General features: G+C 42.5%; 1 protein-coding gene across 9 annotated transcripts in view; it reads left to right on the top strand.

The window, feature by feature from the left end:
* IGF2BP2 (insulin like growth factor 2 mRNA binding protein 2) overlaps nucleotides 1–26442 on the top strand; it is a 190128-nt gene that overhangs the window by 152344 nt on the left and 11342 nt on the right. For 5 of the 9 annotated variants that reach the window (XM_065540333.2, XM_045386516.3, XM_005546596.5 and 2 more), the window contains 5 exons: nucleotides 6552–6674; nucleotides 7045–7180; nucleotides 10076–10204; nucleotides 23132–23200; nucleotides 24150–24266. In XM_065540333.2, the coding sequence (XP_065396405.1) occupies nucleotides 6552–6674; nucleotides 7045–7180; nucleotides 10076–10204; nucleotides 23132–23200; nucleotides 24150–24266 (574 nt within the window). Of the gene's footprint in view, nucleotides 1–6551; nucleotides 6675–7044; nucleotides 7181–10075; nucleotides 10205–15134; nucleotides 15603–23131; nucleotides 23201–24149; nucleotides 24267–26442 lie in introns of those variants that run through there. The other 4 variants (XM_074031615.1, XM_074031612.1, XM_005546599.5 and 1 more) reach the window with 2 other exon arrangements.

Raw genomic sequence — 26442 nt, 5'->3', positions numbered from 1 at the left:
TCTGTGATAACTGCATTAATCCATTCATGAAGGTACTCATGACCTAATCACCTCCTAAAAGTCCTATCTTTCAACACTGTTACAGTGGCAATTAAATTTCAACATGAGTTTTGAGGGGAATTTGAAACCATAGCAAACCCCTTATCAAATAAATGATTGGTGAATATTTCTCCCATCCCATGGGTTGACCTTTCACTCTGTTGATTATATCCTTTGATGCACAAAAGTTTTTAAGTTTGATGTACTCCCACTGGTCTAATTTCGCTTTTGTTGCCTATGCTTTTGGTATCATGGTGAAACCAAGAAGTCTTTACCATGTCCAATATCGTAAAGCTTTCCCGTGTTTTCTCTTAGGAGTTTGATAGTTTTAGGTCGTATGTTTAGGTCCTTAACATATTTTGAGTTAATTTTTGTTTATGGTGTAAAATAATGGTTCAACTTCATTCTTCAATGAAGAATGTGTACGTCCAGTTTCCCCAGCACCATCTGGTGAATAGTCTGCTCTTTCCCTAACTAGTAGTCTCAGCACCTTATCAAAAATCATTGGAGACTATACGTAAGGATTTATTTCTGGGCTTTCTATTCTATTTTATTCGTCTATTTATCTGTTTTTATGCCAGTACTATGCTGTTTTGATTATGTAACTTTGTAATATATTTTGAAAGCGGGAAGTCTGAGCCCTTCAACTTTCTTAGTTTTTGAAATCGTTTTGGCTATTCATGGTCCTTTGAGATTCCATATGAATTTTTCTATTTCTGCAAACAATGCCCGCTGTGATTTTGATAGAGCTCATATTGAATCTGTAGATCACTTTTGGTAGTATGAACGTCTTCACAATATTAAATATTCCAATCCATGAATACAGGATGTCTTTCCATTTATTCGTGCCTTCAGATTTCTTTCAGTAACCTTTTGTGGTTTGCAGTGTACAAGTCTTTTACCTCCTTGGTTAGTTTTATTCTTAAGTATTCTATACTTTTTGATGCTATTGTAAGTGGTAGTGTTTTCTTAACTTTTCAGATTGTTCATTGTTGTGTATAGAAATGTAAATGATTTTTGCATGTTGATTGATTTTTGTATCCTGCAATTTTGCTGAATTTGTTTATTCTTTTTTTTTTTTGTAGAGTCTTTAAGGCTTTCTACATATAAAATCATGTCATCTGTGAATAGAGATCATTTTATGTCTTTCTTTCCAATTTGAATGCCTTTTATTTCTTTTTTGTACCTAATTGCTCTGGCTAGGACTTCCGGTACTATGTGGAATAGAAATGGACAGGAGTGGGCATCCTTGCCTTGTTCCTGGTCTTAGAGGAAAAGCTTTGCTTTCAGTCTTTCATCACTGAGTGTGATGTTAGCTGTGGCCTTTTCATAAATGCTCTTATGTTGAGGTAATTTCCTTTTATTCCTAATTTTGTTGGGTGTTTTTATCATAAAAGGCTGTTAAGTTTGTCAAATGCTTTTTCTAATGACACGATCATGTGTTTTTTTCCCCCCTTCATTCTGTTAATGTGATTTATTATATTGATTGATTTTTTTAAAAATATTTGTAGAAATGGGGTCTCACTACGTTTCCCAGGCTGGTCTTGAACCCCTGGCCTCAAGTGATCCTCCTTTCTTAGCCTCCCAAAGTGATGGGATTATAGGCATAAGCCACTGCGCCCAGCTCTCCATTAATTGATTCTTGTATGCTGAACAAACCTTCCATTCCAGGAACAAATCCCACTTGATCGTGGCATATAATCCTTTTCATATGCTGAATTTGATTTGCTAGTATTTTGTTGAGGATTTTTGCATCCGTATTCATCGGAGATAATGGTCTGAAGTTTTCTTTTTTTGGGTTGTCTTTGTCTGGCTTTGGAATCAGGGTAAAGCTGGCCTCATGGAATGAGCTTGGAACTGTTCCCTCCTCTTCATTTTCTTGGAAGAGTTTCAGGAGGATTGGCGATAATTCTTCTTTAAATGTTTGGTAGCATTCTCCGATGAAGCCATCTGGTCCTGGGCTTTTCTGTGTTGGGAGGTTGTTGATTACTGATTCTATCTCTCATTATTGATCTGATCAGACTTTCCATTTCTTCATGATTCAATCTTGGTAGGTTGTGTGTTTCCTCTAGGAATTGATCCATTTCTTCTAGGTTATCAAATTTATAGGCATACAATTCTTCATACTATTCTCTTATAATCCTTTTTCTCTCTGTAGTATTGGTAGTAGTGTTCCCTCTTTCATTTCTGATTTTAGTTATTGAATGTTCTCTTTTTTCCCTTAATCTCGCTAAGGATTTGTCAGTTTGGTTGATCTTTTCAAATAACCAACTCTTAGTTTTGTTGGTTGTATTTGTTTATCTCTGCTCTGATTTTTATTATTGCCATTTTTATGCTGGTTTTGGGCTTGGTTCTTTTCAAGTTGAAATAAAAGGATGGGGCCGGGTGCGGTGGCTCATGCCTGTAAATCCCAACACTTTGGGAGGCCGAGGTGGGCAGATCACAAGGTCAGGAGTTCGAGACCAGCCTGGCCAACATGATGAAACCCCATCTCTACTAAAAATACAAAATTAACCAGGTGTGGTGGCACACACCTGTAATCCTAGCTACTCAGGAGGCTGAGGCAGGAGAATCACTTTAGCCCGGGAGGTGGAGGTTACAGTGAGCCGAGATCATGCCATGGCACTCCAGCCTGGGCAAAAAGAGTGAAACTCCATCTCAAAGAAAAAAAAAAGAAAAAGAAAAAGAAAAAACAATAAAATAAAACATAAAATAAAAGAATGATAGACAGCAACACAAAGCCATATGAAAATATATGGTTATCTGGTAAGGGTGAATATTAACAAATATAGTAACCTGTACTGTAGTAATTTTGGTGCATAGAATTTAAATGAAAAAACTTTTTTTAATATAAATCTTTGTTAATGAGTATAAAAACATATGAAGATATAATTTGTGGTATTTGGGGATGGGGTGAAAGTAGAGTTTTTGTATGCAATTGAAGTGAAGTTGTTATCAGTTTAAAATAGGATGCTACGACTTTAAGATGTTTTACGTAATTGCAATAGTATCCACAAAGAAAAAATCTGTAAGAACACACACAAAAGAAAATCAAAGCACATCACTATAAAAAATCAACAAAACATAAAGGAAGACAGGAAGAAAGGAAAGAAGGGACAAAACTACAAGACATACAGAATACAATGAAGAAAATGATAAAAGTAAATCCTTCCCTATCTGTAATTACTTTAAGTGCAAATGAATTAAACTCCACATTCTTGGCTACATGGATTAAAAACAGGATCTAACTGTATGCGGTCTACAGGAGACTCATTTTAGATATAAAGACACATATAGGCTGAAAGTAAAAAGATGGAAAAAGATACTCCATGCAAATGGTAAGCACAAGGGAGGAGTAACTATACTAATATCAGATGAATAGACTAAAAACAAAACTGTTACAAGAGACAAAGAGGGACATTATATAATATTGAAGGAACAATTCACTAAGGAGATATAACAATTATAAATATGTACACAGCAAACCTTAGAGTTCCTAAATATATGAAGTCAACTTTGAAAGAACTGAAGGGAGAAATAATTAGCAACATGATATCAGTAGGAAACTTAAGTGCCTCACTTTCAATAATGGATAAAACTACCAGATAGAAGAACAATAAGGAAATAGAATTGGAACAACACTATAGACCAACAGACATACGAGAACATTCCACCCAACAACGGCAGAATATATGTTCTTCTCAAGTGCACGTGGAACTCTCTAGGAGAGATAACATACAAAACAAATCTTAACAAATTCAAGAAGATTGAAATCATACAAAGTATCTTTTCTGATCACAATGGAATGAAACCAGAAATCAACAGCACAAGGAAAATTAGAGAATTTAGCATTTTTTGTAGAGCATGTCAAGTGGTAATAAAGTCCCTCAGTTTTTATCTGGGAATCCTAATTTCTCCTTTATGTTTGAAGGACAGTTTTACCACACATGGTATCCTTGGATGGCAGTTTCTTTCAGCACTTCAAATATATCATCCCACTCCCTTCTGGCCTGCAAAGTTTCTGCTAAGAAATCTGCAGATAGTGTTATGGAAGCTCCTTTGTATGTCACAATTGCTTTTCTCTTGCCACTTTGAAGGTACTCTCTCTTTGACTTTAGGCAGTTTGATTATAATGTGTGTCAGTGTGGTTTTCTGTGGATTTGTCCCAGTTGGAGTTCTTTAAAATTTTTGATTTGTATGTACATTTCATTCTTCATATTTGGGAATTTTTCAGCTATTCTTCAAATAAGGTCTCTGCCCCTTTGTTCCCTTTTTTCTTTCTGGGATTCCCATTATGCTTATGTTGATCTACTTGGCATGTCTCTGGGAGGCCCATTATGCTTATATTGATCTGCTTGGCAAGTCTCATAGGTCCCTAGTCTCTCTTCACTGTATTTATTTATTTTAATCCTCTGACTTGAAGACTTCAAATGACCTGTATTCAAATTTGCTGGTCCTTTCCTCTGCCTGGTCGAGTCTGTTGTTGAACTCCTCTAACAAATTTTTCTGTTCAGTTGTATTTTTCAGCTCCAGAATTTGTTAGGTTCTTTTTTATAGTTTCTGTCTCTTTGTTGATACTCTCATTTTGTTCATGCATAATTTGTCCAACTTTATTTAGTTGTCTATCTGTGTTCTTGTTTAGCTCAGTACAAGAACTCTATTGGGTGAAGAATGTTCTCCTTGCTCTTAAAAAAAGGTACAAGGGAGAGTGACGTTAGCGAGATGACAGACGAGGAAGCCACAGGTCTCTTTCCCCCTCACAGACACCTCAAATTAACAAGAGATAGACCAGAATGCTTCTGTGAGGACTCTAAAGTCAGCTGAGAAGCTATAATATGAAGTCCACTGTAAACTAAGAAGGAATTCCAGGCTGGGGCCGTGGTTCACGCCTGTAATTCCAGCACTTTGGGAGGCCAAAGTGGGCAATTGCCTAAGCCCCAGAGTTCGAGATCAGCCTCGGCAACATAGTAGGGACTATTTTTAGTCCTTACTAAAAATACTCATTGAGCGTCTTTACAGTTATTTTTAATTATTGGTCAGGGAGCATGTAGATCTGTATTCTTTAGAGTCAGTTTTTGGGAGTTTTATTTTGGTCCCTTGATTGGGTCATGTTCCTCTGTTTCTTTGTATGCCTAGTAAATTTTTTTGTTGGGATTTGGGCGTTTGAAAAAACAACCACCTCTCAGGGTTTCTGTGTACTGGCTTTGGGCAGTGGAATACCTGAAATCAGCCTAGCTAGAGGTTCTAGGACCTCTCAAAACCGTTCTAATCTCTTGATCCCTCTGCTGTCTGACTGTAGAACTGCATTTCTTGAATGCTGCTTGCCTCTGCTTTCAGCAGCTTCTGAACTCTGATGCTGATCCTGTCAGTGCTCTGAGTCAGTGACACAAAAACCAGTTTTTCTGGCACCTTCCAGACAAGCCAAAATGTTGTATGCATAATCCAGTCTTTGTTTCTATCCCAAAGGAGGAGCCCAGCCTTTAGGGTTTCCTCCCCTTTGCTCTTCAGTATGCCATGTAGGGGGTGGGGCCTTGAAAACACTGTGAATGTTCTTACCTTTTTTGCTGGAAATGTATATATATATACACACACACACACATATACATATATATATATATATATTCAGGAAACCAACTAGTAAATTATGATAAGTACACTGGACAACATCATGTGAAGACGTTATATATATCTATATCTATATATGGGGGGTGTGTGTGTGTGTGTGTGTAGTTGTTGTTGTTGTTGTTGTTTTTAGACAGGGTCTTGCTCTGTAGCCCAGGCTGGATGCAGAGGTGTGTGATCATGGTTCACGGTAGCTTTGGCCTCCCTGACTCAAGCAGTCCTACCTCAGCCTCCCCAGGAGCTAGGACTACAGGCATGCACCACTATGCCTGGCTAATTTTGTATTTTTAGTAGGGACGGTGTTTCACTATGTTGCCAAGGCTGGTCTCGAACTCTGGCGCTTAGGCAATTGCCCACCTTGGCCTCCCAAAGTGCTGGAATTACAGGCGTGAGCCACAGTGCCCAGCCTGGAATGCCTTCTTAGTTTACAGTGGACTTCATATTATAGCTTCTCAGCTGATCTTTAGAGCCCTCACAGAAGCATTCTGGTCTATCTCTTGTTAATTTGAGGTGTCTGTGAGGGGGAAAGAGACCTGTGGCTTCCTCGTCTGTCATCTCGCTAACGTCACTCTCCCTTGTACCTTTTTTTAAGAGCAAGGAGAACATTCTTCACCCAATAGAGTTCTTGTAATACCCTCATTGGCCAGATCAGCCTCATGGATCCACTTCCAACCAGTTACTACAAGGGAGTAGAATTACCATGGTTTGGCTTATGTTAATCAAAATTCATGAACTGGGGTCGGTAAGGGACCTGACCTCTCCTAAATCCCATCGTCACTTGGTACCTGAACAAATGTCTTCCATTTGTAAGAAAAAAGCAAGGTAATGGTTTTTGGGAGACAACCATTATACCTATCTTAAAGTGTTCACTTGTTGCTTGTCTCTTTTAGAGCCGAAGAGATTCCTCTGAAAATCTTGGCCCACAATGGCTTGGTTGGAAGACTGATTGGAAAAGAAGGCAGAAATTTGAAGAAAATTGAACATGAAACAGGGACCAAGATAACAATCTCATCGTAAGCCACTTATTCAGATTAATCATGCCCAATAATGGAACACCTGACCATTTTGATAGGTCCAGTTCATTCATCTACTTTTCCCAAAATGGGAATATAATCATAAGTGATACAATTATCTCCATCATCATTTTTTTTAAAAATATGTAAATACTTACCAGGTAGACATTTTTCACTATGGATGTTATCTAAATCACGAGTAAGATTTGAAATAGGACGGCAGGGGTTCTACACCACAGTGTGTTGTGAGAGAATTGAGTCTTCTCCCTCTTCGCCAAAACTTGTTTGTGATTTTCCTTTTTTTTTTTTTTTTTTGGCATTTTATTTTTCCTGTTGAAAACAAAATTTGTCTTTTCTTCTTACGGGTCAGTTTGCAGGATTTGAGCATATACAACCCGGAAAGAACCATCACTGTGAAGGGCACAGTTGAGGCCTGTGCCAGTGCTGAGATAGAGATTATGAAGAAGCTGCGTGAGGCCTTTGAAAATGATATGCTGGCTGTTAATGTAAGTCCCTAATGCTTTCTTCTCTGCTGGTTTTCACATGTGTTTTCAGGTAGTGCTCAAGGCTCTCTTAAGAATAATTGTCATTCAGCTAATCAGGAAGTGCCTTAGGATAGGTATGCAGAATTTTTCCTGACTTCCTAGGATAAAGGCATTAAAATCATCAGGAAACCAACTAATAAATTATGATAAGTGCAGGGGACAACATCATGTGAAGACATTAAAATTATAACTTTGAAGACTGACATAAGGAAAAGCTTATGATGTAATGTTCATTAAGAAAAGCAAGAATGACTCTGTGTGGTGGCATGCATCTGTAGTCCCAGCTACTCAAGAGGCTGAGGCAGGAGGAGCACTTGAATCTTGGGGGTTGAGGCTGCAGTGAGTGGGCATTACGCCTCTGGACTCCAGCCTGGGCAACAGAGTGAGACCCCATCTCTAAATAAATAAATAAGAAAAGCAAGATATAAATGTATGTAACTAAAGTTACAATTATGTAAAATAACATGGATCAGAATGACTGGAAGGCTACATACAAAAATGAAAATAGCTGGCATGTTAGAAAAGTGGGATTTTTTTCCATGTATGTAGCCTTCTGAACCTTATGTAATATTGTCCTGTTCCTTTTTAAATTTTAAAAACGCATGCTTTAAAGTTCTTCTGATTTTCCTCCCTTGCTTGCTGATCCGCACTTTTAGATTGTCTGATAAATGTTGTCAACTACTTGAGCCTTTACTGTGTATTTGTAGCAGACTCAATTAGGTTTGTCCTTCCTGTGATTGCTACCTAATTTTTATTCTTCTTTTTTTTTTTTTTTTTTTTTGAGACGGAGTCTTGCTCTGTCGCCGAGACTGGAGTGCAGTGGCCGGATCTCGGCTCACTGCAAGCTTCGCCTCCCGGGTTTACGCCATTCTCCTGCCTCAGCCTCCCGAGTAGCTGGGACTACAGGCACCCGCCACCTCGCCCGGCTATTTTTTTGTATTTTTTACTAGAGACGGGGTTTCACCGGGTTAGCCAGGATGGTCTCGATCTCCTGACCTCGTGATCCGCCCGTCTCGGCCTCCCAAAGTGCTGGGATTACAGGCTTGAGCCACCGCGCCCGGCCCTAATTTTTATTCTTAATGGGGAGACGCCGATCTGGCATTCAAAAAAAAAAAATCCTTTAAAATATTTGGCCATCAGCAAAAGTCCAGCTCAGCTCAGAGGAGTAAATTTTTTCACTTTTTAATTAGATTTTTCGGACATATACAGAAGTGAAAAGGGTGCTGCAATAAGCCCTCATATACCCATAATCCACCTTTTGCAGTTATCAACTCACCGTCTGTTTTGTTTCCTCTGAATCCTCATCCACATCCACTGTTCATACCTGTTGGATGACCTTGAAGCAAATCTCAGACCTGATAATATTTCCTAGAGAAATAAATGTGGACAAAGCACTCTATAGGTTAAGCCCAAGTCCCTCACTGCAGCACTTTCTGCTGTACCCTCTACTGCAGCCCAGAATCTGTCCCCATCTCACCCCAACCCCCACCTTAGCAGCCCACATCACGTGATAATTATGGGGCGTGATGAGAAGAGCTAGAGCAGGAGACTGCAGTGTGGTCTTCTCCCCATGTTTGGATATATTTGTGGAAGTATCATCTGACAATCTCATCTTCTTCCTGTGGGTTCTTGACATCTTATGATAAACATCTCTTTCTGTGAACACCTGGAAAAGCTACAGAAGGGTCTGAGTGATTCATACATCTTCACCTGAGCTTACCACTTAGGTTCATTCATGTCTGTGCCAAAGTCATGCACTGGTAGGTGAATAACAAAATTACCACATCTTATAGACAAAATGAGGTAAAGACGAAGGATATGAGCCCTGCTATTCCAAACGTTCTTAAAAAAAAAGGCAAGTTACAGAGTGAATGTAGCCAAAAATAAGAAAATAGAAAATGTTAGGAAATTGCTTCATGTTCAGGGAATGGGTGACCACGTTCCTCTGCCTCTGAAGACCTGTATGGTTAAAACCCACCCCCAGCCTGTGTGACCATCCCCATGTAGAAATGTAAAATAAGCAAGCAAGATGATCACAAAGCCAACAACTAAATAGCAGAGAGACAAAGTTGTAAACCATCCCAAAGCTGGATAATGGAGTTTACGTATGTGGGACTTTACATCATGTGAAGGATCTGATCTTTCCATGGATAGAGTTGGAAAACACTGTTAATCCAATTTGTTTTAAACAGTCATTCAACGAATATTTATCGAGTACTTACTATGTACCAGGCACTGAGAACACAACACTAAGTAAGACAGTCTCTGTCTGCAAGGAAATTCTGGACTAAAAGGGGAAGAGGTAACTAAACAAGCTGTTCACATACCACGTAATGAGTGCTGGCATAGGGAAACAGGAGTGCTGGAGAGCACAGACAGGGCATTCGAGCTGAGCTTTGGGATGAAAGAAAGCTTCCTACATGAAGGGTCATCTCTGCTCAAGTGAAACCTGCAAGTCAGTAGGACTTAGCCAGGTGAGAAAGGAGAAAAGCACTTCCTTGCCTAGGAAATAAATAGCATGTGCAGGGGCTCAGAGGTATGTAGGGAACAGGACTGACCAGGTTGGAGATGAAGGGTTAGCAGGGGTGAGGCTGGCAAGGTGGCTGCCATCCCCAGGAAGAGCCTCATTTTCCATGATAAGATATGTAGACATGCCCAAGGGTGGCAGAGAAGCCTTGAAGGAACACCATGGTCAGGTTGAGATGTGGCACCCACCTCTGATACAGGGTAGGAAGAGCCTGGGCAGAGCTGATTGGGAGACGCTGGTGCCATTCAGACAAGAGAGGGAGGTTGACCCAGGCGTGCGGGCCTCTCTGGTCTCCTCCCTTCATCTTTTTTCTCCATTTCTATTCCCAGCAACAAGCCAATCTGATCCCAGGGTTGAACCTCAGCGCACTTGGCATCTTTTCAACAGGACTGTCCGTGCTATCTCCACCAGCAGGGCCCCGCGGAGCTCCCCCCGCTGCCCCCTACCACCCCTTCGCTGTAAGTAGCTCAGCTTGTGGAGGTTTGCTTATGCGCTGGGCACCTCCAGGCAGCAGCATGACTCTGCTATGTGGAATCAGAACGGAAGCTTTCATTTAAAGGCCATGCTCGAGTAGAGATGAATCCAATGTAGGTTGAACTCAACATTTCTTAGGACTTCTTCCTAATGGGCAACTAACTTAATATTAAACCATCCTCTAAACACATGTTCTTAAATATAGTATGTCACAACTAGCAAAGAAAGAAACTCACAGCAAATTCATCAACTAGAAGCTAATTTATTATAAAAAAAAGGACTTGTTAGCTCAAATAAGAACATTTCTTGAGTGTTGGTCATTTGTTAAAGTATATAGGGTACCTGGATGATTCTTAGAGAGATATATATCTACATACATACATGTGCAGCTTCTACCTATGTTTACAAGTCAAATGTATTGTTTATTAATAGGCAATTTTTAAAAGAAAATATTACATACATTGTTTATAGCTAAACACTTAGCACAATGCCTGGTATTTAGTAAGTTCTCAATAAGTATTTGTTCACAACAGAAGAAATGTGAATTTTATGAGTGTTTTACTTACTGTTTTCATTCACAAGCATTATTCAAGATTAATGCATTATCAAATTGGAGCTCAGGATGCTTGACAGCTTTTTTTTATTCCTAATTTTTCTCTACACAGACTGCTTATTTTTAAAGCAAACTTTCTTTCCCCCAATGTTTATGCTGTTTAAATGGGAAGAATTGGGTGGGTGAACATTGCCTCAGCCATTCCGTTCTTTTGAGAAGTGCTTTCTGGGGTAGGCTTCCCATTGTGTGAATTCCCAGTCGTTTTTTGGGTTATCAGTAGAGAGACAGGATGAATCCCCTGTGTCATCCTGCCAACAAAATGCAGTCACACACTGACACCCACATCCTCAGTCACATATATGCACACATTCTGCATTCCTGCTTATATATGACTCTTCTGAGTCTTTTTTTTTTTTTTTTTTGAGGTGGAGTCTCGCTCTGCCGCTAGGCTGGAGTGCAATGGCACAATCTTGGCTCACTGCAACCTCCGCCCCTGGGTTCAAGTGATTCTTGTGCCTCAGCCTCCCAAGTAGCTGGGATTACAGGCACGTACCACCACACCCACCTAATTTTAGTAGAGAAGGGGTTTCACCACGTTGGCCAGGATGGTCTCGATCTCCTGACCTTGTGATCTGTCTGCCTCGGCCTCCCAAAGTGCTGGGATTACAGGTGCCTGGCACCCTGAGTTATTTCTAAATCTCTCCATACCACCTCTTTAGTTAAATCCATTTCCCCTTAAACTGAAGGAGGGGACTGACACTGAGCCTTGTGTGTTGAGCAGCCTAAAGATGCAGTACAAGGGATTGTGGCAGCTGTCAGTCACATGGCTGTGCCAAGCAGTAAGAATAGCTTGAGAGTTTCACATCCCCATATTTTTGCTGTCAAATCTGAGAATGGCCCAGTGAGTTACAATTAAGTGGCATTGAGGCACGTATCATTTCTTGGGAGAGAGGCTGTACATACAGCCCCACAGAAGATAACCTCAAACGTTAGGCTACCCTCTCAGTATAGGTAATATAAGTGGGGAGAGAAAAAGAGCGTAATAAATTAGACCAATTCTAAAATTGGTAATCTAGGCCAGGCATGATGGCTCACGCCTGTAATCCCAGCACTTTGGGAGGCTGAGGTAGGCAGATCACCTGAGGTCAGGAGTTCAAGACCAACCTAGCCAGCATAGTGAAACGTCTTTACTAAAACTACAAAAGTTAGCCAGGTGTGGTGGTGCATGCCTGTAATCCCAGCTACTTGGGAGGCTGAGGCAAGGAGAATCACTTGAACCCGGGAGGTGGAGGTTGTGGTGAGCTGAGATCATGCCACTGCACTCCAGCCTGGGCGACAGTGTAAGACTTCGTCTCAAAAATAAATAAATAAATAAATAAAATTAAATTGGTAATCTCAAATATAGGAGTGAGCATGCTACAACCTGAGGACCAAATCTAGCTCACCATTTATTTTCATCAATAAAGGTTTTTAGGGGACACAGCCACGGTCGTTTATATACATATTATCTATTCCTGCTTTCCCCCTGTAGTGGCAGAGCTGAGTAGGTGCATACAGATCACATGAGCCACAAAGCCTAAAATATTTATGATTTGCTTCTTTACAGAAAAAGTTTGCTGACCCCTGAACTAAATTTAACAAGGAGATAATTTTTCTTTTGATAGCAGAATATTTCTAAACTTGAAAATAGGTTTTGCCAGTTGGAAAGCTTCCTTTGCATCTCAGATTTTTACTAAAATAGTAGAATAACCATTTTGCTAAAATGTGTGGTTCCTGTTATTCATAAAATAGGTTTTAAATTAAAAATTGTTAAACTAAAAACAAAACAAAAACAACCAGGTAATTCGGATCTTGATCCCATGGGTCAATATTAGAGTAGATTCTAATCCAGTTGCCCTGACTGTCTGAGACATGATGGTTCTACAGACATCTCCTTCATGCAGCTGCAGAAGTGCAGGTCCAACAGCATGGAGACGGCCCTCACTGCCCAACTGTGCAGGACCTAGGCTATTCCCGGAGCAATACCTGGGAAGTCCACACCACAGGCTTGTAGGCTTCCCTGGTGGGCCCAGGACTCCTGAGAACAGCAGCATAGGGTGGTGGAGACACTTTAAATACTGACAGTGTTGTTTTCCTGTCACATAGGCATTCAGATTTCAAGGAACCAAGATATTTCTTGGTTGCTTTTATATATCACAAAGCTCTAATACTTTTGCTTTTACCATCCAAAGGTCAGGGAGTCTGTGTCCCTCCTTATAACTGGCTCATCCACACCTAGGTTGGTCTCCAAACTCTGGAATTTTTAATACATATGTGTGTATATGAAAACTTTACCACTTTTTGGTTTTTTTTTTTACTGTTTTTCTGGTTATAAAAGTAATACGTGGATAGTATTTAAGAAGCAGGGAGTATGTACTTTTGAATTTTCAAAAAAAAAAAAAACACATTTCTCTGATCCTAAAAAAAAAAAAAAAAGAAAGCAGCAAATAATACAGAAATGCAGAAAGTGCAAGTTTTTTCTTAACCTAGACATAAGCAGTGTTTCTGTGTAGGTATGTGCATGTGTGTGTGTATATTTATACATGATTTATAGTTTTTCCCCCAAATTTTCACTCTGGAATGGAAATCCTTGTGTGTATACATCTTGATTCATTTATCCAATTATTTCCTCAGAATAATTTCCTGGAAATAGAATCAAAGAATGTGTTCATTTTCTATGCTGATACATAGTACCCAATTTTGATACAAAAAAGGTATATTACTTTTCTTTCCCATCAAGAGTGTGTGTAACAGAGCAGGACTTTTTCTTCCACACCAGCACTCCCAATTATTCCTCACAGTCTGATATTTTAAAATACGCGGTTTTTAAAATTATTATTATATGACTGAAAAATTTTGTATTGGCCATTTTTGTTCTCTCTGATAAGTTGCTTTCTGTATTTTTGGCCCCTCAGTCTATTGAGAAGTAATATAACTTAGGTTCTAGAGCAGACTGTGTGCATTTGAATTTCTACACTGTCACTTGCTGTTTTTAACTTTGAGCAAGTGACTTAAGCTCTTCAGATCTGGGAGAAATAATAGTACCTACATTAGGGGATGGTTATGAGGGTAATTAAGTCAGTTAAAACCTACATACAGTAACTGCTATGTAAATCATAGCTGCTATTATCATCTTTTTATTTCATCTTTTTCTTAATGATTCATCATAGCTAATTACATATTAAGGCTGCTAACCGCTTGTCATGTTGTAAATATTTTCAACAAATATTCTCTTTGCTTTATTTGTGGTGTCTTATGTCATAAATAATTATATGTATATATTATATATATGTTCATTTATAGTGAACAGTAGTTCATAGTTCAACTTAAAATGCCAACTTTGTCATACACAGAATTCCCACTTAACTATATATGTAGTTCACTATATATATATATATATATATATATATATATTGAATGAACTTCTGTTTGAAGTTAAATGTAAACATTTCCCTTTAGCCTTTCTTCTTTCAGCCAAATTTCACCCAATACCCTCTCCCTAGAAGTGTAGTAGTTATAAAAAAGTTTTCTCGGCATATATACAAACATATTATTAAAAAATACAAATGAAATTATGCTGTACACAGGGAATTACAACTTTTGTTTTTACATATTATGGGCATCTTTCCATAGCTAGACCTAGTTTTATTTAATGGCTGCATAATATTCCATTAAATGAGTTTATCATCATTTTTGTAACCAGCACACTAGTTTTACACATTTGGGTTGATTCCAAGTTATTAGTATTACAGACAATGTCAAAATCAGTATCTTTACAGGCATATCTTGAAGATACTGTGGATTCATTTCCAGGCCTCCATAGTAAAGTGAATAACATGATAAAACAAGTTACACTTTTTTTTTGTTTGTTTCCCAGTTCATATAAAAGTTGTGTTTACACTATACTATGGTCTGTTAAGTGTGCAATAGCATTATGTCTGAGAAGACAACAATATCCATGCCTTAATTTAAAAATATTGCTTAAAAATGCAGACACAGAAACACAAAGTGAGCATGTACCGTTGGAGAAATGATACCAATAGACTTGTGTGACATAGGGTTGCCACCAGCCTTCCAGTTTGTAAAAAACACGATTATCTGCAAGGTGCAATAAAGCCAAACACAATACAGTGAGGTGTGCCTCTACATAAATCTTTGCACAAGTGTGTGAGTATGTATATCTGAAAGTAAATTCTCTAAGACTGGAATTATTATTTCAAAGCGTATATGTATTTTAAATATTCACAGATTTCTCTCCACCAGAATTCATGCAGAAAACTTAAAAATTAAGGTAGTAAAATGATTGATATTTTCCTTTTCAGTTTCTGACCTTTGACGTCATGCTAAGGAAAAAAGCCTTCTCCCATCCAAGACTGCAAAAATAAAATACTCTACCGTATTTTCTTTTTCTTTGTGTAAGAGATTGTGCTATGTTGCCCGGGCTGGAGTACAGTAACTGTTCACATGCACAATTATAGCACGCTACAGCCTCGAATTCCTGGGCTCAAGCAATCCTCCCGCCTCAGCCTCCTCAATAGCTGGGACTACAAGCACTTGCCACCACACCTGGCCCATGTTTTCTTACACTAGTTTTTAGTTGTTGGCTTTGGAGGATTGTGTACGTCTGCAATTCATGGGGAATTTATCTTGACTTATACTGAGATACAGATCTGGCTTTATTTTTTAAGTTTTTAACTTGATTTTGTTCATTTATATTTTCCTATGAAAATATAAATTTTTTCCACTTAATTTTTCTTTTTATGTGTATTGATATAAAGTGATACAAAACAGACTGTTGCCTTTTAAATATCCAAACTTGTGGTTACTTCTCTCTCTTAATTTCTTTTAAAAAAAAAAAAAATATATACACACACACACACACACACACACACACACACATATATATATATATTTAGTTAGTTATTGAGATGGAATCTTGCTGTGTCGCCCAGGCTAGAGTGCAGTGGCATGATCTCAGCTCACTGTAACCTCTGCCTCCGAGTTTAAGCAATTCTCCTGCCACAGCCTCCCAGCTGGGATTACAGGTGCCCACCACCACGCTAGGCTCATTTTTGTATTTTTAGTAGAGACGGAGTTTCACCATGTTGCCCAGGCTGGCCTCGAACTTTGACGTCAGGTGATCCACCTGCCTCAGCCTCCCAAAATGCTGGGATTACAGGCGTGAGCCACTACGCCCAGCCTAAGCTTGCTTTCTTAATAAATACACAACCGTATAGTCCAGTTATTTAGAATTAACTAAACTTTTACTGGTTTCATTGCTCACTGCAGACAGCTTCTTATGTTCCACACCCTATCAATTTTTTGAGTTATTTATTTGAATTTTTTGTTGTTAAATGTCTGGAGTATTTTCTCAAACAAGTTTTAACAGAAATAGCACGAGTATGATTCCTAAACTTTTTCTGTATCTGAAAATGCCCTTCTTTTTCCTTCACATGTGAATGAATTCTGGGTAGAAATTCTTGGGTCGTAGTTCCTCTATCTGTCTGTCTGTCTATCTGTCTATCTATCTATCTAATCTGTATCTATCATCTTTCTAGAGACAGAGTCTCTCTCTGTCACCCAGGCTAAAGTGCGGTGGTGCAATCTTGGCTCGCTGCAACCTCCACCTCCCAGGTTCAAGCGATTCTCATGCCTCAGCCTTCCAAGTAGCTGGGACTACAGGCATGTGCCCCCACACCTGGCTAATTCTTCTATTTTTGGCAGAGATGGGATTTTGCCATTTTAGCCAGGCTGATCTTGAACTCCTGACCTCAAGTGATCTGCCTGCCTTGGCCTCCCAAAGTGCAGGGATTACAGGCGTGAGCCACCACGCCTAGCCCATAGTTACTTTAGAACTCTAAAAATGTTACTTCTAGCACTGTTTCTTTCATAGATATCTTTTTTCTTCTTCTTCTTCTTTTTTTTTTTTTTTTAAGAAACAGGGTCCTGCTCTGTCTGTCATCTAGTAGGCTGGAGTGCAGTGGTGTGATCCCAGCTCACTGCAGTCTTGAACTCCTGGGCTGAAGCGATGCTCCTGCCTCAGCTTCTTGAGTAGCTGGGACTACAGGTGCACAACACCACGCCTGTCCTTTTTTTTTTCCCCCTGGTGTCTATAAGTTTTTTTGCCTTTTGTAATAATTTGCCTGGAATTCAGGAATCTGAATCTGAGTGCTTTGATCTAAAGATCCGTGTTTTTCTTTGGCTCAGGAGAATGTTTGCCTTCCGTAATTAATTTTAGTGTTGCTTCTCTGCCATCCACTTTATTTTCTCCTTATGGAGTTCCCACTCCAGAGGAGGAGAGTTATAGCAAACCTCACTCTACTCTTTGTGTCTGTCCACTTCCCACTCTTTGTCTTGGTTTTGTGTGGTTTAACAGTCCCGTGCACTGATGGGCTTTTCAGCAGTGTCTTCCCTACTATTTACACGTCCTCTACTGAGTTTTTACTTAACCATGTTTTTCATATCCAGGGTCACTCTGGTTCTCTGATTGTTCATTTCTCATAGCAGTCTATATACAAATCATTGAGGCACTGTCCTCTTGAATCTCACTAGGAGATCAAATCACAATTTTGTAAAAAGCTCTCCCTTCTCCCTCCATTCACTCACTGGGGTCATTCGCTTGTCTTGTGCAGCTGGGCTCCTCTCCTTCATGCTGCTGATTCTTTATATATGTCTAATGGATTTTAATTGTCCATTTATGTATTTAAATGCACTCAACAGCATAATTACAATCCTAAGGGGAGTTTTTTCTTAGCATGCTCCCCAGACCCCACCTGAACCAGTGAGTTTAGAATGTCCCAGGGGAGCTCAGCAGTGAGTGCAGTGGTTTAGATCTTGGGCTGCAGAGGCAGACACAGAGATCTGTGTTAACATCTTGGCTCTACCTCTTGCTGGCTCACCATTTCCTAGCTCCCTCCAGCTTCTAAGGTTGTCCCGTGAGAACACACAGAGCAGGACAGGCAGCTCCACGTAAGGAGACACTTTGACAAGCTGGCATAGAGCAGTGCACCATCTGCATCTTAGAAAGCTATGTCACAACGCTGAACCCTCTGGCCAAGTTGTCGCCCCTTCCTAAGGCCCATGTCCCTGGTGCCCAGAGGGAGCACCTGCCAGCTTTGCAGTCTGGTATCACTCTGTTATCACACTAAAACTATTTAAATATTTGAACATAATTCATATATATGCCTTAAAATGCTAACAAACTGAATTCAACAGTACATTAGAAAGACCATTCATCATGACCAAGTGGGATTTATCCCTGGGATGCAAGGATGGTTTGACATATGCAAATCAATCAATGTAATACATCATATCAACAGCAAAATTAGTAGAAGAAAAGAAGTAATAAAGATTAGGGTGGAAATAAGTGAAATTGGAATGAAAAATACAATACAAAAGATCAATGAAACATAATTCCTATGCCTGGTCCTTGCCCTCTGCACTCTCCCCTTTCCCACCCTCCACTCTTCCCATCCCCTGATTTCTTCATGCTTCAGAATATCACCTAAATTGTGTATCAGATGGTCACACATTGCAGCTTGAACCCTGCAGTTCTCCCAGGAAAAGGAGGCTCTGCTGTTTATAATTCCCTTTTCTAATTTTCACAAGTGTGTTTGATATGTACTCCTGTACCTACCCCCGAGAAGAGTCAAACTCAGAGAAAAGGCAGACACCAGTGTTCCTGAAGTTGAGAGTTTGAAACAAGCCTGTGGATAATAATTACCCACCTCCCTCTGCCTCTCAGTTAGTGGGTGGGGGGCCAGGGGGTGAGGACGCACCTGGCAGGAGTGCCTTCACCACCACACCTCCTTTCCCCCTCCCCAAAATGCTTTTGAAACACTCAAAAATAAAGTAGCTCCTCCCTCATAAAATAGGTGAGACTCTTGAACTGGGACAGTGAGTCTAGCGGCCACATCAGGGTCAGGGTTCCCTACCAACCTCCCTATCCCTCGGGGCCTTGAACCAGATGGCAGATGACTACAGTCTGCTTTCCCATTAAAATGGTTATTTGAGTCATTGCCAAGTTACTTTTTCTGACCATTATAAATAAGCAAGATTTGAAAGCCCCCTTCCATTTGAGGCTATAGACATCACCTAATAGAAAGTATGGGAATGGGGCCAGATATGGTGACTCACTCCTGTAATCCCAGCACTTTGGGAGGCCGTGGTGGGAGGATCGCCTGAGGTCAGGAGTTCGAGACTAGCCTGGCCAACATGGTGAAACCCTGTCTCTACTAAAAATACAAAAATTAGCTGGCCATGGTGGTGGGTACCTGTAATCCCAGCTACTCAGGAGGCTGAGGCAGGAGAATCGCTTGAACCCGGGAGGCAGAGTTTGCAGTGGGCCAAGATCATGCCATTGCACTCCAGCCTGGGCAACAGAGCTAGTCAGTCTTTAAAAAAAAAAAGTATGGGAAGGGAATGGGCATTAGAAAGTACGCTCTGATAAGACACTTTTTTTTTTTTTGAGATGGAGTCTCTGTCTGTCACCCAGGCTGGAGTGCAGTGGCATGATTTCGGCTCACTGAAACCTCTTGTCTCCCGGGTTCAAGCGATTCTCCCGCCTCAGCCTTCTGAATAGCTGGAATTACAGGTGCCCACCACCATGCCTGGCTAATTTTGTATTTTTACTAGAGATGGGGTTTTGCCATGTTGGCCAGGCTGGTCTTGAACTGCCGACCTCAAATAGTCCGCCCGCCTCAGCCTCCCGAAGTGCTAGGATTACAAGCGTGAGCCACCGTGCCTGGCCTCAAATGCCTTTTGAATGAATGAATGAACAAACCCTCACAACAATACTATAAGAACTAGATATTATATGAGTCTGTTTGTGGATAAGGCTCAGAAAGGTTAAATAATTTTATCCAACTTGCAGAGGTAGTGGTTCAGAGACTCAGATCTTCTGACTCCAAAAATGAACTTCTATACACAGGGGCTAACGGCAGAGCCTTCGCTGCAAACAAGCTCCTAATTGCAGAGTTCAAGATTTTTTCCCTGTGACAATTTTCCAGCTGTGACTCATGAATAAAAGAGAATTTGTCCTTTTTATCCTTTGACAGCTAATTTTAAAGATCTCTTTCTTACCCTGAGTTCCTAGGAAGTCTAAATTTGATAGTATTTATGTGAGAAGTATTTGAACCCCAAATAGGCGCTACACTGTGGCTTGTCTATTCCCGGCCTCACATGAGTTTTGTAAGGAAATGGTAAGTCATAGTTCAAAGGAATTACTATTTCTGCCATGAGACCTGAAGGAACGATTCTTCAGGCGGGAGGAGGGCTGAAGTGCCCTTTTCCGAGAGTAGAGTTTTGTGCAGAGGAGTTGCATGAATTCTTCCCCAGCTCTTCATGGTCCAGGACACGGACCTGCAGAGAAAGCTCTGGAGCTGATGTTCTTTCCAGGGGGTCCTTAAGAAAGAAGCAGAGCCAAGAGAAACTGCTTCACCCACCTTCCTGCAAAACTTGAGGCTGCCAGGAGACTGCTGATCTCTTAGCGCCCTCTTGTGGGCGTGAGGGACCGCTGCAGCCCCTTTGCAAGTCAAAGCAAGGCTAGCACCACAGCCATGTTAAGTAGAGCTCTGTCGCCGGCTGCGTGGCTGGTAACCTACAGCTCCTCAAGTTGTTCACATCTCTGCCTTCTCGCTCCAAGCTCAAAAAGGGCAACGGTTTCATTTTGTCCCTATTGAGTCATAAGGCAACGTTCTAACCTTCAGGAGATTCGGGGGATGGAGGGCATGCCCTTCACTGTGAGATTTGCTCAGGGGTCCTCAAATGAAAGCTGGGCCACCAGACTCCAAGCCTCGGCCACGTCTGACCGCTGTTGGAATCGTCTTCCTGGGGGACTATCTGGCAGGGTGGGCCTGCGGGAATTGGTTCCATGGTGCCCAGAGCTGTTCACCTCCTTTCCTGGAGCAGTGATGTCAGTGTTGACCCAGCCTTATGTAAAGCACAGCTAACGATTCTGCTGACTCAGGTCAGCGTTCTGCCTGTAAGAGTATGTCAGACCAGGCGCGCTGGCTCACGCCTGTAACCTTAGCACTTTGGGAGGCCGAGGCAGGTGGATCACTTGAGGTCAGGAGTTCAAGACCAGCCTGACCAACATGGTGAAACCCTGTCTCTACTAAAAATACAAAATGATCTGAGCTTGGCATATGCCTGTAATCCCAGCTACTTGGGAGGATGAGGCAGGAGAATCACTTGAACCTGGGAGGTGAAGGATGAAGTGAGCTGAGATCACGCCACTGCACTCCAGCCTAGTCTACAAGAGTGAAATGCTATCTCAAAAAAAAAAAAAAAAAATCAAATCAGACAGTTTCCGCTCATAGGACTCTTGTGAGGATTAAAAGAGTTTATGAATGGACACAAAATATCTATGTTAGTATCTAGTACACAGTACTTATTCAGTAAAAAGCAGCTACTTGGCGGGGTGCAGTGGCTCACGCTTATAATCCTGTCATTTTGGGAGGCTGAGGTGGGTGGATCACCTGAGGTCAGGAGTATGAGACCAGCCTGGCCAACATGGTGAAACCCCATCTCTACTAAAAATACAAAAAATTGGGGCCGGGCGCAGTGGCTCAAGCCTGTAATCCCAGCACTTTGGGAGGCTGAAATGGGTGGATCATGAGGTCAGGAGATCGAGACCATCCTGGCTAACACAGTGAAACCCCATCTCTACTAAAAAAAAAAAAAAATACAAAAAACTAGCCGGGCGTGGTGGCGGGCACCTGTAGTCCCAGCTACTCAGGAGGCTGAGTCAGGAGAATGGCGTAAACCCGGGAGGCAGAGCTTGCAGGGAGCTGAGATCTGGCCACTGCACTCCAGCCTGGGCCACAAAGCGAGGCTCTGTCTCAAAAAAAAAAAAAAAAAAAAATGCAAAAAATTAACCAGGCATGGTGGCAGGCACCTGTGATCCCAGCTACTCGGGAGGCTGAGGCAGGAGAATCACTTGAACCAGGGAGGTGGAAGATGCAGTGAGCCAAGATCATGCCACTTCATTCCAACCTGGGCAAAAGAGTGAAATGCCATCTCAAAAATAAATAAATAAAAGCAGCTAGTTTATAAATTTCTGTTTTCTTAATAGCTCTACTTTTTTTCTGTCCATATCTGCCCTCCTGTTCCCTGCTTCTCTCTCTCCACATTCATTTTCTTTCTCTCCTCTCTCAGTCTCTCTCTTTTTTCTTATGGAGACAGGGCGTTGCTCTGTCACCCAGGCACAGCACCAGTGCAGTGGTGCAATCATAGCTCACTGCAGCCTCAAATTTCCAGGCTCAAGTGATCTTCCCACCTTGGTGTCCTGAGTAGCTATGACCAGAGTGCGCCCTACCACTCACAGCTAATTTTTTATTTTTTATTTTTTTATTTTTATTTTATTTTTTTTTTTTTGAGACAGAGTCTCGCTCTGTCGCCCAGGCTGGAGTGCAGTGGCCGGATCTCAGCTCACTGCAAGCTCCGCCTCCCGGGTTCACGCCATTCTCCTGCCTCAGCCTCCCGAGTAGCTGGGACTACAGGCGCCCGCCACCTCGCCCGGCTAGTTTTTTGTATTTTTTTAGTAGAGACGGGGTTTCACCGTGTTAGCCAGGATGGTCTCGATCTCCGGACCTCGTGATCCGCCCGTCTCGGCCTCCCAAAGTGCTGGGATTACAGGCTTGAGCCACCGCGCCCGGCCTATTTTTGTTTTTTATAGAGATGGGTCTCTCTATGTTACCCAGGCTAGTCTCAAATTCCTGGACACAAGTGATCCTCCCATTTCAGATTCCCAAAGCTCAGTCTCCTTTTACATTTCTCCCTTCTCAGGATTCTTTCCATTCCTTCTAGAATTCTCTGATGGAGCTGACTGATCTGTCTCCCCAGGAACACATTTGCTTGTTGTGAATAGCTCTTGGGTATTGTCCAGCACACTCTGTTCTTTTTCGTCTACGACTCATCATTCCCCAGAAAGTGGAAGGCCCTGGCCCCGTCTCTCCACCCGAGGGCAGGTTCAAAGAGTGTGTGGGTGCAAGTGTCAGTGGGTGTATGTGTGTATGTGTGAGTGCGTTCACACCGCTGGTATGTTCCTAGGAAGCCTCAAACATGACTCAGTTTAGAAATGATGAATATTTAGCCCAGGAGCCACTGCAGCCAGGGGACATCTTGCCAAGCATTCAGTGGTCTCAGTGGGAAAGGTGGAGCAGAGATCTGAGACACAGAGGGACAGGTGTGTAGACGCGACAGTGGAGCCAGCTGATGCCACAGAGAGCCTGTGTCGCACGTGGGAAATCTTGCCTCCTTGAGGACACTGATGGTCCCTGAGGGCACCCGCCCACTGACTCTTTCTCTCATGCTGCAGACCCACTCCGGATACTTTTCCAGCCTGTACCCCCATCACCAGTTTGGCCCGTTCCCGCATCATCACTCCGTAAGTGCCCCTCAGTTCAGCCGCATCTGCCACTTTTCCTTCTCCTGGGGCTGGGCCCACATGGCCCTTGATGACCAGTGAATGTTCATAGTGCAGGTCCTGTCTCCTGTGGTTCTGGGTCGTCCTGGGAGTGACACACCTCAAAGCATGAGCACACCAAACTCCCCAGCACCCGAGTGTCCTTGAGGTTTTTCAGAGGCCTGTGCCGTTCCCGTTGCACAGTCCTGTGGATGCTCGCACACCTCACAGGTCGCAGGAGCTGCTGCAGATGGGCAAGCAGGCCAGATGAGGAGGTGCTGTTGGCACTGAAAAGCAGAGTTTCCAAAGATCTTTGAACAAAGTCTAGCAAATGAGGTGAACGTCATTTGCACAGACCCCATTTGCAAGGAACCCTGGCAGCCTTGCCCAAGAGCCTCTGCCTTTTGTCACAGGGTCCCAGGAGGGATGGTTCACCCCATTTTCCTGGGCAGTCACCATGCAGCCAGGTCAGGGCAGGTTTAGTTGTGAAAATGCTTCTCTGGATACCAGGTGGGTTGGGCAGCTTTCCATTCCCTTCATCAGAATGCCTTGGGGCCGTCTGCAGGCCAGGTATGTTTAATAGCTGTTTTCATTTGTTGGATGAAGACACAGGAGAGATACAGATCACATTTGTATAAGACAGAAAACCTGTGAACAGACAGCTTTTGGAATCCAACAAATTGAGATGCTCAAGAGGAGAATGCCCTTGACTGTCACGAGTGCTGCCTGTGCTCGGGTCCCTTCCTCAGGCTTCACACCTGCAGAGCCGCAGGCCGCAGAAAGATCCCGTGCACCATTTTGGCCATTTCCTTGGGTGGCGGGGCCTTCCCACCCTGGGGTTCATGGTAAGGCGCTTGGCACCTGTGGAGTGCCTGGAGGAGAGAGCCCAGTTGGAATGATGTCTTCTGTCTTGTCTTTTTTGCCCTCCCAGTATCCAGAGCAGGAGGTTGTGAATCTCTTCATCCCAACCCAGGCTGTGGGCGCCATCATCGGGAAGAAGGGGGCACACATCAAACAACTGGCGAGATTCGCCGGAGCCTCCATCAAGGTGAGGCTGCTCCCGATGGCCCTTGTGGCCCTTTCTACCACCTCCCCTCACCCCACGTCCCTTGTGCCCTCTCAGTCCCAGGCAGTGCCACACCATGCAGAGACAGAATCCCACAGGGATCTAGAACATTTGCCCCAGGACTATCCCTGTCCGCTCTCATCTTTCCTTTTCTTATTCCTTTACTCTTCAACTAACCACTGAATTAGAAAAACATGTTAGTAGCCAACAACCCAATCCAGTCCTTTTTGTTTTATCATTGTTGTCCTCAAGAAGATAAAGAAAGGATGAGGATTTTCCCAAACTAATGGAAGGGACTGCAGTGAAGTGATAACTTAGCAGGTATCAGTGTACGGTGCTTTAATGAGTCTCCACTTCACAGGCCCTGAACTATGTGAAAATAATATGAATAAAAACTCTTTAAAAGCAATGATAAAATCATAAACAAAAGCTGAGGATCTAACTGAATAAGCAGCCCAGCCTGAGCAGAGCAGCTCAGGAAGGAAGGTCCTTGACTTATAGAAAGGCTGCAAATGCAGACGTGGCTGCATCTCCAGGCCCACATCCTGCCTCCTTGAGCACAGTGTGGAGAATCATCAGAGAAGCTGAAAGGGGAGGATTATTTGCCCCTGGTCCTGCTCCAAGACCAGCTATCAGCTCTGACTCACGGGCAGAATGCTGAGCACGTCCCAAGCCTCACGAAACATTTTCGGAAACAGAGTTTTTGTTGTTATGCAAAATAATTTGCTACCATGGGACAACCCAGAATTCCAAATGAGAAGTCTCATGACTTGGAGAGAAAGAATGCTTACACTTTCTCCTCAGGAAGAGCTGGAATTTCTCCCACAGCAAGTGTGCTAGAGAAAAAACAAAAAATATTCTGAGTAGTACAGAACAAGGGTTGCACTGAGACCATCAGAGAATTTCATTTTGGTGAATCATTTTCCCTCTCAGGCCTCATTTGTCTCATCTGCAGAGTGGACAGACAGGATGAGAGCCCTGAGGTGTGGGGGCCCTTGTGCCCAGCAGGCCTGCTGCAGGTGAGATGCCAGCCTAGGCAGATAGGCAGGTGCTGGCCTGACCCCTGAGGGTAGGTGGAGTAAAGTGTGGAAAACGCCCCCAGCTGGCTGCAGCCCTTGGGCCTTACCCAGCTTTCAGTCCTGCAATCTGAGATGCCGGCAGGAGAAGGGACCATTTCAACTAAAAGGGACTTGAGGGACCATCTCATCAAATCCCCCTCTTGTTCAGCAGAGAAAAGTGAGGCTCAGATCGTGCTGGGATGTGGGCAAGGCACACATGTGGCAGGGCTGGCTCTGAGATAGAAATTCTGCTGACTTCTGGGATATCCAGTACCTCCTGGGGCTCACCACCACAGGACCTCTTCATTTACTATTGCCCATGAGGAACTGGGGCCTAGGGAGTTTTCACTAACTTGTCCAAAGCCACAAAGCTGAAGAATATGAGAGCCAAGATTTGCCCAGGTTATTCTGTTTCTGGTCCAGTGTGTTTTTCCACCATAGCAACCTAACTGCGATACCAGAGTAATTCCCAGCAGGGCCTCTAGGAAAATAAGAGGGAGATCAGTCCCATGGGCTGCATCCCACAGTCCCAGGTCCCAGCAAGGTCGAGTGGTGATGCGTCACTGTGCTCCTGGCCTCTGTGATGGGCAAAGACAGCGGTGTTGCATCAGGAGGACAGAATGGGCTCTACAGCTTAGGAAGGTCCAGATAGTGTTTTTTATGCTGGGCTAACAGTCTTCTCCAGCAACCTTCTACTTCCCCAGCTCCTGCCTCTCTCCATAGCATAAACCAGGGAGGCCAAGTATTTGCAAAGGAAATTTCCAAATTTTTAAAATCAATCAGCCGGGCATGGTGACTTATGCCTGTAATCCCAGCACTTTGGGAGGCTGAGGCGGGTGGATCACCTGAGGTCAGGAGTTGGAGACCAACCTGGGCAATATGGTGAAACCCCATCTCTATAAAAATACAAAAATTAGCCATGCGTGATAGCGGGTGCCTGTAATCCCAGCTACTCGGGAGACTGAGGCAGGAGAATCACTTGAACCTGGGAGGTGGAGGTTCCAGTGCGCTGAGATCATGCCATTGCACTCCAGCCTTGGTGACAGAGCAAGACTGTCTCATGAAAATAAAAATTTAAAAATCTGTTTTTTGCTAGATTC

Source organism: Macaca fascicularis, chromosome 2 (assembly GCF_037993035.2).
Source record: "Macaca fascicularis isolate 582-1 chromosome 2, T2T-MFA8v1.1".
NCBI classification, from domain to species: Eukaryota; Metazoa; Chordata; class Mammalia; order Primates; family Cercopithecidae; genus Macaca; species Macaca fascicularis.
Note: the sequence above shows the minus strand (reverse complement) of the source record. Positions and strands in the feature narration are given on the sequence as shown.